General features: G+C 48.0%; 1 protein-coding gene and 1 pseudogene across 1 annotated transcript; both read right to left on the reverse strand.

Moving 5' to 3' along the window:
- Positions 1-531: 531 nt before the first annotated feature.
- Positions 532-9603, reverse strand: LOC129201342 (endoplasmic reticulum-Golgi intermediate compartment protein 3-like; annotated as a pseudogene).
- Positions 9604-9925: 322 nt separating this feature from the next.
- Positions 9926-12504, reverse strand: LOC129201343 (centrosome-associated protein CEP250-like). Its single transcript, XM_054812463.1, has 5 exons — positions 12333-12504; positions 11404-11559; positions 10859-10966; positions 10641-10691; positions 9926-10305 (listed from the first exon to the last, which is right to left on the reverse strand). Exons 1-5 carry the CDS (start codon positions 12414-12416, stop codon positions 10183-10185), a joined length of 522 nt encoding a protein of 173 aa, XP_054668438.1. The 5' UTR covers positions 12417-12504; the 3' UTR covers positions 9926-10182.
- Positions 12505-15334: the final 2830 nt, after the last annotated feature.

Raw genomic sequence — 15334 nt, forward strand, 5'->3', positions numbered from 1 at the left:
CTCAACGGGAGGGCCTCCCTCGGCCACACATCGGACTCCCACCCTTTACGTGACAGGCATAAAGACTACCGCGGTATATGGATATTTAAGAAATAAGTCTGGGGAGACCTAAGATTTGGGTAAGGCATTTTTCTGAGAAGGTTTGAGATGTTAGGGGATGGATGGATGGATGGATGGATGGATGGATAAAAGTTGCATTAACCCAGCAGAGCCGGACCTTTCCCTTCAGTTCTCTAAAGACAGAAAAACACCCTCCCTCAATTTCCAAATTACATTTCCTTCCGGGCCTGGGGATTATGAGAAACCAGAAGGAATGCAAAGCTGTCTTTAATGACCGTGCAGAACAACTTTCACCTGGGTTGGGTACATGTGTATAAACACGGAACCAACGTCAACAGAACATGAGAACAAAGGTGTTACATACAAGCAGAGAAAAACAGCCACGCAAACAACAACAGGGGAGGCGAAATCATCTCACCTGGATTCGCCATTCACGCAGGCAGAAACAAAACAAAAAGGACAAAATAACACTTTTCTTACAAGTGGACAATTTTTAATTTTTTTTTTTTTTTTTTTTTTTTTTTTACACTTTTAGTTTTTCCGCATTTCCAGTGTTTCTGGTTCCTTCAGGCACATGAGTGTTGCATAAAGGCAGGAAGGAGAATTTGTGTTAAAACAAGTGAAATGCCAAACAGTCGCTTTGCAAAAGAAAAGATTTTCAGGAGACCATCAGAGGTCCTTGTGGCAATTGCACGTTAGTGTTTAAAAACACTGGTGTCTGCTTATCTCTTATAGGAACATTGTGGATGGAGATCCCCAAGGTTGGTTTGAGAAGCAGCCAAAGGAGGGAGTCTTAGGGCAGCAAGATGGCCCTGTTTTGGCTAGAGAATGCAGAATAAACAGATAGACGGTTTCTATACAGAATCTTGAAGGCCACGGTGCCCGGAGTGAGACCTTTTGCTTCCTTATAATTATATAATATAATATATTATTATTATTATTATAATTACGATCCAAACGAGATATTTCCAAGGGAGCTCAGGAAATATCTCACAGAGCTCTGCCCTCTGACTAATACTAGTCAAGTTTTTTAAGGGGAAAAAACCCCCTTCCTTCCTTCTTTCTGTAGAGTTTAAAAAAAAAAAAAAAAGATCATGAAGAAAGGTCATACTGAGGCAGAAAACAGCCTCAGCTTCATGTACAAGAAAGACCAGGCTCCAAGATGTCCATTTTCCTCACGGGTCTGAGAAAACTCCTTGGTTGTTTCTTGGTGCCATGAAAACACTGCCCAGAAAAAGGTTAGGAAAAAAGGGAAATCATGTGTTATGAATAACTAGGAAAGCAAGAGAGAACTCCCCACCTGGAGTGCTGTGTCCAGCTCTGGGGTCTTCAGGACAAGACAGACATGGACCTGTCGGAGCAGGTCCAGAGGAAGCCACGGAGATGATCTGAGGGCTGAAGCACCTCTCCCGTGAGCAAAGGCTGAGAACGTTGGGCTTGTTCAGCCTGGAGAAGAGAAGGCGCCAGGGAGACCTGACTGTGGCCTTTCAGTACTTAAAGGAGGCTTATAAGAAAGATGGGGACAGACTTTTTAACAGGGCCTGTTGCGATAGGATGAAGGGGAATAGTTTTCACCTAAAAGAAGGTAGATTCAGACCAGATATAAGGAAGAAACTTTTTACTGTGAGGGCGGTGAGGCACTGGAACAGGTTGCCAGAGAAGTTGCAGATGCCCCATCCCTGGGAACACTCGGGTCAGTCCGGACGGGGCTCTGAGCAACCTGATCTAGTTGCAGATGTCCCTGCTCATTGCAGGGGGGTTGGACTAGATGGCCTTTAATGGTCCCTTCCAACCATTTACTTGAGGTTGTTGTACATCAGAGCAGCAGTTCTGTGGAACCAGTGAGACTGTCAGACTGCCCATAAACATTCTCCTCCCAAGTTCTTCCACACCCATGTGGCAGCACCTCCAGAAAACACTTCTATTTGTTCACGATGGTTCTAAACCTCTGTAACAAAACTTCAACAATGCCCTCCTCACCGCAGCAGTGTCATCGCTATTATGGATAGCAGTGCAAAGACATTCAAAGAAAATGGTCAGATACACTTGGAAGCTAAAGGTCACAATAAGCAGGAAAAGAAAATACTTTACCATGGACATGAGACTGTTGGAAACTTTTTCCTGGTGCAAAGTGGAAATTTCCAGCTACCTGTGGGAGACAGAAATCTTTCATTAAAAGGTCTGAATCTATATAAATAAATCAGTCGCAGCGGTGCTTAGATTTTTACATTTTTGTTTAAACAATATATACACCGAGCACCTCACTTTCATGAGATATGAATTTCCTCTTTCCTCACAGGCAGTCATGTGGAAAGCCATAATTACATACTGATGTTGGTATTAACTGTTCTAAGTAGATTATTTCAGTGGACATAAAAATGGGAAGAAGAAAGAATTAAGTCTATTGGGAGGGAACTGACTGCTGCTGCAGAAAATACAAAAACGTATCACAAAAAAGAAGTGGAGAAAGTAACCGAGGGGAGACTGAGCAGGGTAACAAAAAAAACTTAATACAATAAACAGCAATCCTACGTATACGTCCATGAAAATAAGCTGCATCCAAAACCCACAAAAATAAAGCACTGAACTTGCAAAAAAATACCCAAGCCCCAAAACACCCCAAAAGACAAAGGCTGTTAAAATTTCATCCTGGAATCTGAAAGGGATGTGGATATCAGGTGCCAATCCTCACTGACACTTACTAGCAATTATACACACTCTGCCCTGGAGGATCTGAATGTGACAGAGGGTCCTGTAATGGTTCGGTACCCATGATGATGCTCAAATCACAATGTCTGGCTTCATGAGTAAAAGGTTTACTTTCCAGAAATAGAGAATGTGGTCTCCAAGAAGAGTACACCAAGATGCAAAAAACCCCCAGAGTTTGAATCAAAAATTTAAAAAAATTTAAAAAAATTAGCCTGGGCCTGACTTCTAGAATGTACTTGGATACGTAACCTGCACATCCAAGTGTTCTGGGTTTGTTAACACACCAAATGACAGGGTAGTCACATAGTTATCTGGTACATCTTGTACTACGTTTTCCTACACCAGTTGCAACAACCACCTCTCTGAGCATTTTCAGCTTTGTCAACCAACTCCAACAGTCTTGCTTCCGCTGTTTTTCTAAAGAGGATAACATTTCACTCTCTCCGGCACCTCTGCTGGCAAGTGTTGGCTACTGGTACCTCCAGCATCCACTAGTGGTCTCTGTTTTAAGACCAGAAGGGCAGGTGGGACAATCTAACCTCAAAGCAGCTGCCTCTCCTCCTCCAGAAACCTCGGCAAAAAGACTCACTAGACAGTAGGAAAAGCTAAGCTTCTCCAGCCGGCAGGCTGCCTACCAGCCCACACAATGAAACAAAGCATTAGCCCCTTCCCACTGCTTTTCCTGACTCTCCTACTGAACTCCTTTACGGGCACAAGTACCTTGCTGAGCCCAGGGGTTGTTATATTACAGTCCTGTGAACACCTAAGGCTGGAAAAGGAGAGGAACGCCCCAATTCTGCCTTTTCACAGTCAGCACCACCATGCAGCAGGTTCACAGCAAAACCCATCTCTCACCTTGTTGACCTCTAGGAAACCATACACTTGGCAGCCCTCGTTCTTCTGCTCTTGCATTTTCTGGCTAAACCCTTCCCTCTTGCACTGCTCTATGCTATCCGGGTTCTTGAAGGCCCAGCCTCGCCGCCTGTATGCTTCTCTGACATCGTCACAAGTATTACAACACCTGCAAAAGCACAAGCACCATCATCTTACCACCTTTATCGCTATAAAGAGACACTCCAGCTCAGGACTTGAATTCGTGGCGGATTTTTCTCCAACAAAGTGATACAGCAAACATCAGGGACCAGACCTCGGGAGCTGACCTAACACTCCTGAAGGAGCTCGAGCTTTTGGATGTACTTGTTGAGATTTCAGCATGAGGATGCAAGCTGGTTTCATGCAGTGCTGGAGTCTGAAGAGGGCTTTGCCTGTCCTTTCAGACAAAGAAATTTGTAGCAAAGAAACTTGCTACAAAAATGACACCAGCGTCCCACAGTTCTGAGCAGTTTGGAACTTCTCCCTGTGAACAAAGCATCTGCCTGTTTCTATTCCTCCTTTCCTCTGCTTTTAGGGCAAGACTGTCAGCATTGGAGGGAGGGTTAACAGTAAACTTGCTTCGTTGCTTTTCTACCTCTGGGTAACACCTTGGTCACGGGAAAGAACAGTCTTCTGTCTTGGCTGCGTGTTTTGCTGGACCAAAGAGAAAGCTGAAGGCTGCAGTCATGAATCCCACAAGATGGAAACATCTACAGGGAAGCACACAACTTGGCAGATGGGACAAACCAAGTCGCTACAGAGACAGTAACAGCGAAAGATAGTCCAGAACCTGCAGCCTATCACGGATCCATTCCTACAGGAATTTGCAGGTAGGAGGAATGAGAAACACCAAATGACACCCACTGTTTGTGTGAGCGATAAACATCTGGTCTTTGCTCCCATAAGGATGCGAAGCTTGCAGCAGCAGTGCAAAGGATGCAAAGCCATAACTAGGTTTTATTCCAAGACAGCTCATGCAATGGTGAAATAATTTACGCAGCTCCCCTCTGGACACCAAATAACCCCAGAAAAGATGCAGTTTGCTGAGATACAGTCTTTGTGCTACTGCAAAGGTAGTGCAGTTTGCACTGCCCTTAAACAGGCGTGCAGACAAACTAGACAATTTAACTCTGCACGCTCTTAACAATCTGGAGTGCCGCTTCCAAAAGCATACCAAAACCACAACAGTTCTCACTGTTCTCGGAACACGTGCCCAGGAGGATTTCATTGCACAGACCTTCATAGACATTTCGGAAAAAAACCATGCACGCAACAGAACAGTCTGAATTCAAATGCTAAGAAGATATGAAAAGATGTAAAGGTTACCGAATGTCCTCTGACTCTGCCCCGTAACAGCTCTCACAGCGATCGGCATCCAAAGAATCTGGATCAAACACTTTTTCTTCTTCCTTCCCCAGCTCTAAGACAAAAGAGGAGGCAAAGTGATGAGGCATGTCTAGAAATGCTATCTTGTACTCTTGTTTTGTTCGACACCCAGTAACTGCAACGACTGTGTGTCGGAAGCTGCGCATCCTGCAGTCAGGCACTGCTGACGGGATAAAACGTTATCAGGGCCTTGTTTGTTGAGATTGGGAGGTGTAACAGGTGCACAGAAGTGAGTATAAAAGACATCTGTATTTCGTATTAGCCACAAAAAGAAGAGATTTTAGTTAGAAAGTACAAAATATGCATGAAAATCAATCCTTAATCTTATTTCTTTCATCAAATACTTTATGGTAGTTATGATCAAGCAAATAAAAACTTTCAGGAAAATATACCCATTATTAAACAACTGTGCAAGACTTGCGTTCTAAAGCATACAACGTTCAAAGTAGTTGGATGTGCACTCAAGAATTCATCATAAAAACTGGTACGGCTTTTAATCTTGTCACCACACTGAAAGATAGCATTGGGAAGAACACAGCTGAATAATTGCTATGCTTTGTCAAAGCCATGATTCCCACCATTTCAGTAAGAACGCCTGTACAATACAAGCAGTCTTTCAAGATACAGCAACCAGGAACAGTTTTTTAAACATCATCAGTAGCTGCCTGATGAGCTGTCTCAGAGACAGCACCCAGAGGTAATGCACACAGCTGAGAGACTACAAAGAATTTGCAGTACATAAAGCTCTACATGTGGGGTTTCCTCCTGTTAACATGGTCCTCAGCTTGCATGCACATATGCAGTGTGAAACATGTCCACATTAAAAGGAAGGAAACGATAAGAACCACCAATAAAGAATTCAATCACTTATTGTCATTCAATGGAAACGAATAAGATGACATCCAAGCACAGAATGCAACCTACCAAGAAATCATTAAGCTATTTTAATGAAACTACGATTAGGAAAAGCCTCCAGATACTACTCCACAAAATTTGGGTATGCTTTCCTACATTTAAGGTCAATACTGCTATAGCTGCCGTTTAAAGAACTGACTGAATGTCAGTGTTACTAATAGGAACTGATAATCGTAGAGTTTAATGAAGATGGGTGGATACTTCTGATCTAACTTGCAACATGGGTGATGGAAACCGAACTAGCCGCGTGCTTCTTCCAGACAGCAGAAGAAATTGCTTGTTGCATGCAACACATCCCATCTATTTTAAAACACCTCTTCTAGGCGAGATAGTTTGCGTCCTACAAGTTTCTCTTCCTCTCCACTGATTAGATAAGGAGTTGGAGCAACCAGTTCAGATGGAGCAATCCTGATGGAGACTGGCAATACAAGCAAGGCAGGAGGCCTACATGTGTTAACTGAGAACTAGATACGGAACAGATGCTTTTGTCCCCAGACACTAGATTTGAAATGTCACAACCTCTGAATACAAGAGTTATTCAGAGAGGCTGCTAAGTGACACAACAGTAAGAACACTTCCACCACATTCCCACGACAAACGGGAGAAACTCTCATACCTGCCAATTGTTCAGCTCTTGGCTTAGGTTAGCCTTTCAACTTCAAGAACAGAGAAGTTAAATCTGAGTGATACAAATCAACAAATTTAGTTCACGCTGCTACGTAGAACTACACTACCTCCCAGAAAAGGTAAGAAGGAGCTCATGTTTTGGAAAGGAACAGTCAAGACAGTATCACGGTTAGACGCAACACTTTGCCAGAATCGTTTCTTGTTTGTATCAAAGTACAACGATGAGTCATAACATGTAAAAAACACAGAGGAGAGGTTTACGTAGCCAAGGTAGAATAGCATCTTACCATGTCGCTCAGCCTCTGGAGTCACACGATTGCCAGCTTTATCCAAACGTTGTTTAAACAGATTGTGCTCTACATCCAGCTGCTGCTCCTGCTACATCCATGGCATCAATGCTCAAATCTGAAACCAGCGAGCAAGGAAAAAGGTCAATAAACACACATTTGTTACGGCTGCTGCTGAGGAAGAGCGTTCAGTGAAGAACAGTCAGTAAAACCAGAGATACAGAGATCAACCGCGCGCAACCGAATGAAAACAAACAAGCAGCAGCTATACACACTTGCAAACACTGGACAAGACCACTGCCAAAACAAACAAATACTATAAATGACCAAATAAGTTTATGATTTACAACTCTCACAAACCCCGAGAAATAATTGCTTTGGGCAAAAAAAAAAACCCCTTAAAAAACAATTTATTAACTTTTGAAAGCTTCCTCCTTATTCCTCATTCCCTCAACTCATCCACATAATCCAGCCACCTTTTCACAAAGAAGATTGAGATGTGCCCACTCTGGTATCAAACTCCATGCACCTCCACTAACGCTCCCTTAGAAGACTGACAGCTTCTCTGCACAAAACAGCCGAGGATTCCCATCGCTCTGGCCTTCCCACACACTTTTAAATGTGAGCAAGGCAAAGACCAATAGTATCTTGGGTGGTCAGAAGGAAGACAGACTCACTACATTTAGAGCCCAATGCATTACCCAAAAGAATTACGACAACAGAACAAGAGGCAGGGAAGATTAGTGCGCAGTCAGATAACAGGCACAGCAGTAATACCCAGGAAGACTTGCAACATCTTCCGTCACTTCATACTGCTGCTTTGTTCTGAGTTTAGTTAAAAGGTAATCAGATTATTAACGCTCCTTCTGATTTAAAAAATTTTGGAAAAAGGTTATCACATGGCATTGGCATTACAGCCAGAATTTCAGTACTAAAATCATGGAAAAGCTGTGCTTCATCAAGTAACTTCCAAAGGAGGCTCTAAAGTTTTTCAGCAACACCACCACCACAGTCAACTCTTGAGTCCCAAGTGAACTCCGGGCCAGCTTTTTCAGTATTAGTGTGCTCCCTGACAAAGTACAACACAACGTAAGAAACGGAAGTGGGTTTATACCTTTGCCTCATTTATAAACTCGAAAAGTAATGCTGCCTGACTTGGAAGCGCTGCTTGAATGCCCAGCAGGCCTGGCTGGAATCTCTGCATAACCACAAGGGATCATCAATTCCTCTCTGTCCATGGCCCAAGCAGCACTTGGAAGCACCATGCTACACTGAGCCTCTCGGGCCCTTGGCAAGTAGGAAAACTATCCCCAACATTCAGAAATCTGACTCACAAGCACAAGGCATATGTGGGAAAATAACGTCCAGGTTGATCTTCAGTTTATCTCCCCTCGATTTGTCAACGTACAATTCCGGGTGAACCTAGAAACAAAGAAAAAACACAGTCGTTTTCACTTGGAAGCAAATCAAAAGGCCTCTTTCCCTCGACTGCTCTGGCTCAGGAGCTCATTTTCAAGACCTGGGGTTTGTCAGGCACCTGAGCTGCTGCCTCCCGCACCTTCCACAATAGGTAAGCGTTTGCCATTTCTAAAAAGTAATCCTTTGGGAATCTCAGAGTTTGGAGTGGGGACAGGGTCCCGCGGTGCTTTGCTTTGCTTTGCTTTGTATTTTGTGCTTGTTGAGAGCCGAGATAGCGAGAAGAGATTTTGAGACGCTCTCCTGCCACAGGGTGCCGGAGGCCACCAGCCAGCCCTGGCACCAAGCGGCTCTCGGGGAAGGGCGACCCGCTCCCATCGCCAAGGCGACCAGGAGGGGGAAAGAAAAAAAACCCAAACCTGTCTGCGGCGGGTGAAGCTGCTGCACGGGCAGCCCGGAGGAGGCGGCGGCTCAGCGGGAGCGCGGGGGCACAGCAGGCCGCCACGGGCCGCAGGGCAGCCTCTCCGCCGGGGCACCGCGAGCAGGAGGCAGCACCGGGGGGGGCCAGGCTCCCCCCGCACCACTGGGCCCCCCCCGCCGCCGCTACTCACCTCTTTGGTGAGGTAGTACTGCAGCTCCGAGAAGAAAAGCAGCACCACGATGAGCCCGCTGACAACCGTCACTGCCGGGGAGACGAGAACCGCCATCAGTCCCGCCGGTCGCGCCCGCCCGCCTCGCCTCAACCCCGCCTCACACCGCCCGCCACTGCCCCGAGTTGCTACCGAGCGCCGGCCCGCAAGGTCGCCCCGGCCGCCGCACCACGGCGAGGCCCGCGCCCTGCCGCCGGCCCCCGACCGCCCTCACCCCGCCCGCTCACCCAGCGCGCCCCCGCACGTTTTGACCCGAAAATCTTCCAGGGTCTTGGGGAAGGCATCGAACCGCTTCAGCCGCCACAGCGAATCCATGGCGCCGCGCCACCCGGAACCACATCCGCCTTCCGGGGCCGCCCGTGCTCCGCGGCGCGAAGCCGGCCGACGGGGCTGGCGGGGAGGGGCTGCGGCTCCCGGGCTCCTCTAGGGTAAGGTCCTCGCTGCCGCCTCGCCTTCTACTGAGTCTCCGTGCTGACGGCGCACGGGCCTTTGAAGGGTACCCAGGAGACGCTGGCTGTGCCGAGATCGCTCAGCTGCAAAGGGCTTGATACCGAGGCGAAGCTGCTGGTAGGGAGCAGTTTGCACTCGGTTTTGCATCCTCCCCCTCCCTTCCGTTGCCTCCGCCTTTGGAAGGTCTGGAGGTTGTTACTAATGCCCTTTGAGAACGACGGAGCCGGCCCTCAGGCTGGCTGTCGCAGCAACAAAGCGGAAAGCAAAGCATCTTGGGAGAGCACCAGCGCTTTTTGTGCTGAAGCGTGGACGGAAGGGAAAAAAAACCCCACTCTCTTGCCCCACTTGCCATCCCTGGCGGGTACTCGCCACCCCTTCATTTTGAGAACACCTCCTTTTCCCTCTTTCCTCGCAGGGAACAGCGATGAACTCAAGAGGTGAAATCAGACCGCAGGTCGTCATAGCTTACTTGTGCAAGTCAAAAACTAGGAGCATCTTTTCCCAAGCCACAGATTTACCTAGCACTCGCTTTCACCTACGGAAAAAGGGCACTCCTGCAAAATTGCCTTTATTAAAAAAACCAAAACGCATTTAAAACCACTGTCACTAGGAGATGCTTCCAGATGCAAACAGAACAAATGCACCCCCATTTCCCGCAGCAAAACAGAATTCGTTCCTGGGAAGGGCACAGGACAGGAACCCTGTGATGCAGCAGCTGTTCCTCTACAGGAAAAGAAGGTTCAGAGGCTGACCCAGCTTCCCAGTCTCTGCTTCCAAAACAGCAGCTTTGGGCTCCCTGACCACAGCTGCTAAGGAGTAAGAGACAGCTCGTGGTGAAGGTCTGACAGCTCCTGGCTGGTCTTTGCACAGCACTCAGGATAGTCCTGCTTGTATTTTCGTTCCTGTGCCAGCTGCGTCTGCAGAAGGGACACCTGAAAGAGGCAAAAGGCCGAGCTCAGACAAGCCCACGCTGTTAGGACCATCCGTAGCCCCACGGTACCGGCTGCCAGGGAAGACGCACCCGCTAACTCCAGCCCTGACAAACACGCTGTCCTTGTGGAAGGGGAAGCAACAGGTTCCCAGAGTCCCAGAGGCGCCCTGAACTCAGCTCAGATCATCAACAATTCCAGTTTCACTGGGACAATTTCCACTGCCCGGTGCACTCGCTTCCTGACAGCCAAACCAAACTCGGGCTGTAGCACGGTGCGAAGTCGTGCCCAGCAGTACGGCCACAGCAGCTACTGATGAGAGCTTTCCCACTCCTCACCTGCTTCTGCAACTCAGCTAATCGACAACTGCAGCACGTGTGAGACTCCTCCTGTGAAGAAAACGCAAGGATCTCTTTTTGGTCTCCGGTTTGGCCAGGGCCATGGTCTCTATTCGACCTCTACTAGGTGTGTCCTGGGGGGCTGCTGCCGCTGGGATTTGCCATTGTTCCTCTGTATGGCCAGACCCTCCTCCCACCGAGTACGATGCTGTTCTCACCTGTCGAGAAGCAGGCACCTTGTGCTGGTCAGAGAGAGAAAAGCCGCACGCATCTGGCAGCGACCGACCTCTACAATATCTCTTCAGTCTCCTCCGCTCCCATTCCACCTGCGCGTTGGATGGGAGAAAGGGTCACGGAAACGTGCTGCCACCAAACAAGGAGTAACAGCACCTCTGGACACCATGGCAAGGAGATTTCTGCTCCGAGACTGTTAATGGCACCAGAGGAGGTTGGGGGCAAAAAGGACTACTCGACGTAGACTATGGAAGAGAAAGAGAAAGCAAGAGGAAACAGCTCCTGGCCACAAGAGTGTCAAATGTGTCTGTAGGGGGACACTGGGGCAAGAAGGGTGGTACCGGAGGGAATGTGCGTTTCTGAAGGCAATAGGGTGCCAGAAGAGAGAGAAAATACAAAAGCCAGTGTCCGCAGGGGAAAGTGGGAGAGGGAAGGCAACAAGCAGAGGACGCCAAAGTGCTGCCTGTGGAAATGTGTTGTGTTCCAGAGGACCGTGAGGCTTTGCAGAGGCAGCGAAAGCCTGCTTCACCTGCTCAAGAGTCCTCCTGAGCTCAGCGTTGAGTTGCTTCAGCTCCGTCTTCTCGAGTTGCAGCTTTGCAACTGCTCGCTGCAGACGTTCCAGCCGCTGCGACAGGAGTCTCTTCTCCGAGAGCCAGGAGAGCTGCTCCCCTTCTGCAGTAGCCTGCTGGGTACACAGAGAGGAGATTGTGAGAGCTGGTGCCACAGAAAGCTTAGAAGGGCCAGAAGCAACACGTTGCGGAGAGCGACCAGACCCAGGAACGGACAGTGCTAAGTCCCTTCTTCTCCTCCTGCTCCACAGGCCAAAACAACACACTCTCTTCCTAGGGCGGCCCCTCCAGATCACCTTGGAGAAATCCACACAAATTTGCCCTCATGCGTTTTGGACTGCGGCACAAGTACATTCTGAACGCGCAACGAAGCCTTTAACCCGATCAGGCGGCGGGACGAATTCCGTTCTTTTTAATACACTGGAAAAGCTGTACCTCAGCAATCTACATGTCTGAAAGCATCCTCTAAGCACCATCAGCGTAGCTGCTCTCCAGCCGTCGTTATAAAATTCGACTAAGTTTAGTACATTAGTTTGGTCAACGGTGCCCTTTCCTTTCCACGCCAAATTCTAACCACGACATGTTGGCTAAGCTTGCCTAGATAGGAGAGAACCAACTAGCCATCCCCAGCTTTTGGCCTGGAGTTAATTTTAACAGCAAGCTCCGTAGTTCTGTCAGTAGTTCTGGGCTGGACAGAAAACATTCTAGCAGGCGAATGGTCTCTGGCCGGAGCTACACAGACAGGCAAGCCTGCTGGCTGCAGCCATAGTTTCTGTGGCCAAGCTGGTCATAGATTGACAGGAACATAAATTCCCATATCTTGATGGGAACCGTCATTAGAATCCTTTATAGACATTTTAGTTGACTGATGATCAATCACGCTGCCTACCTCGTGATGAAACCAGTCCGTGTCCCTCTCTGAAACCATACTCTGCAGGACGGCTATTTCTCCCCTCAGAGTCCCATTGGCCATTTCACTCTTGGTCAGGGCAAGAGTCAGTGCTTGTGCCTTCTCTTTCCATTTGACTTCTCCGCTTTCAGTCTGCTTCCAGATAGCAATCGCACGCTCCAATTCTTCCCCTTTGCTTTCCGCTCATCTTCCAGTTGTTGGGTTAGCTCCTTCTGCCTTTGCAAGGAACGGTCTCTCTCCTGGAGAACCCTCCTCTTCTCGGCTTCCTCTTCCTCCCATTTCTGGAGTTTCTGGATTTGTTTCTGTAGGGTCTCCCCCTCATCTTTCCATCGCAAAGCTGACGTTAATTGTTTCAGGAGTTCGCTCTGCCGCCTAAGCTCTTGTTCTCTCCCTGACAGAGTCTTCTCGAAATACCTGACTCTGTCTCTCTGGTACTCGATCTCTTCATCCTTCCTTGCCAGAGTCTGCTGAACGTGCTGGAGATCTTCCCAAAGAGCTCTTATTTCCTCTTCTAACTCTTTTTGCTCACCTTGAGCCTTGGTCTCAAGCCTAGAGGTAGCCTCCTCCAGAACCCCTATCTTTCTTTCTCTCTCTTCCTTTCAGAGTCAGTTTTGTCCCTTGAAGATTTGTTTGCTCAGCTCCGTGCTTTTCCTCCTGTTCCTTGCGTGCCTCACATGGCTTTCTAAGGGATACAATTTCTTGCTCTTTCTCCTTTAGGGCCGCTTCCAGATGCTGCAGAATTTCCTTCTGCTCTCCAGAGTCTTGTTCTGCTTTTTGGAAGGTCGCAATCCGTTCCTTCTGAGATTCAACCATGAAATGCTTTTCTTTCAGTATTGCCGTAGCGTCTTCTAAGTCTCTGCGTAAGACCTTCAGCTGTTCTCCTGGTTTTCCCTCGTAGCTCCTTGTTTGTTGCTTTTGGGTGTCTATGAGTCTGTCCTTTTCTTTTAAGGCTTCTAAGGCCTGCTCCAGTTGGTCACGGACAGTCCTTAACTGCATTTCCGTGACTTCTTCAGCTTCCTGGATTTGCTTTTCTTGTGACTCAAGCTCTTGATCTTTTTGAGACAAAGCAAGTGTCATCTTTTCTACTTTACCGTGAAGCTCTTGCAGGTACCCCTCTTGCTGCTCCTTGTACTGCTGCAAGAGTCTTAACTGATGCCTTTGAGAATCACACTCGCTCTCTCTGTCCTTAAGAGCGGCCCTCAGGTGTTCGAGGCTTGCGTGCAGAGATTTCACCTGTTCTCTCTCCCTTTCCAGTTCTTGGATCTGCTGAGTCAGAGACATAAGCTCCAAGTTTCTCTCCTCCAAGGTTCCTTTCAGATGATCAAGATCCACCCGCAGATTTCTCACTTGTGATGCACCGTCTTGTTCTAGAATCGCTATTTTCCCTCCTGGAATTTGATCTCCCGGTCTCTCTCCTCCAGCTCTTTGCTCATCTTGCTGACAGCAGTCCTCTGCATTTCTCGCTGCTTCTCTAGAGCTCCCGTATCCGTTCTTGCTGGGATCTGATCTCCAGGCCTCTCTCTTCCAGCTCTTTGCTCATCTTGCTGACAGCAATCCTTTGTTTTTCTTGCTGCTTCTCCAGGTCCCGTATCCGTTCTTGCTGGGATTCCATCTTCTGGTTTTTCTCTGTTATGTCCTTAATAACCTGATCGAGAGTAGTTTTCTGCATTGCTTGCTGGTCTTCCGGCGTTCTCACCTCTTCCTGGTACAACTTCATTTCTCCCTCCCTCTCTGACAGGATGGCAGTCAGATGAGGGAGAGTCTCCTGCAAAGCTTTTCCCTGTGCCGCGTCTTTCTGGAGCGTCTGCATTTTCTCCCACTGCGTTTCCACTTCCTCGGTTTTCATTTTCAAGACAGACAATGCAGTCTGAAGTTCTTGTTCAAGGCAGTGATTCGTATCCGTTGCTGTATTTGCTCGGGTCTCAGAGGCTGTGGCTGATTCCTGAAGAAGTTTCATCTCTCGTACCAGTTTTTCTTTAACTGCTTGCAGCCTGTCCCGTTCATGCTGCAAAACAGCGAGGAAAAGATTCAATAATTCCATCCATATAGGTCTGGTTTTCGTAGTAGCTTGGAACTCCTGCTCCAGCGGCAGTCAAGGGCTGCCCCCCTCCCCCTGCCTCTCGGGATGTTGTAGACCTTGCCTGCGCCACCCTTTCGGCTGCGTCTTTGCCAGCTTACTCAGCCAGTCCCATCTTCCTGTTTGCCCTTCTCTGAGCCTCTTCTAGCTCTAGCGTGTTCTTTTGGGGAGGAGCTGCTGCAGAACTGCAGCCAGGATCTAAAGTCCAGACCAGGCATGATTTAGGCAGTGCCATGACGATGTTGTCTCTGCTAGGGAGGAAGGCAAGAGAGAACAACCCCAGCATGGGATTTCCATTTGGTTTGGGGGGGCTTGGGGGGGTTTTGGGCCTCTACTGTGTGGAGTTTTCATGGTACCACCCTCTGGAACCCCGCTGTCCCCTCTGGAAGGAGTAACGGTCAGGTGACGGGCTGGCATTCCCACTGTTGGAAATCGGGACTAGATTTCCCCTGGCAGGCATTCCTATGGATCTGGATCAGCACTTTTGTTTCTCAAATATCTCTCTTTTCCCCCACTGTCTGCTCTCAGATGGGCAATGTTGAACAGCTTTCTATTATTAGCTAACTCTGCCTCCTCACCCCTTTTTCCAGATACAGATATTTGGAAATCTAAATATGGATTTGGACACCAATGATCGCCCAAACCATGCAATGTAAATAGAGACAAGTTTGAAAATTCCTTTGACTAAAGGTTCAAGGGCAGAAATCATCAGCACTGAGGAAAACAGACACCTGAATCATAACTGACTTTTACATGACTACAGCATCTTTCCCTGCTTATTCAGAAGAACGCAATTGGAAAAGGTAAACCAGAAAACAACCGCTGGTATAAATGACACTCTTCTGCTCCTGTAGCGGTCTCTCCACATAGTTTGTGCTATCGGTCATCTTAACGACCTCTCCTT

Source organism: Grus americana, unplaced genomic scaffold, assembly GCF_028858705.1.
Source record: "Grus americana isolate bGruAme1 unplaced genomic scaffold, bGruAme1.mat scaffold_970, whole genome shotgun sequence".
Classification (NCBI taxonomy): Eukaryota; Metazoa; Chordata; class Aves; order Gruiformes; family Gruidae; genus Grus; species Grus americana.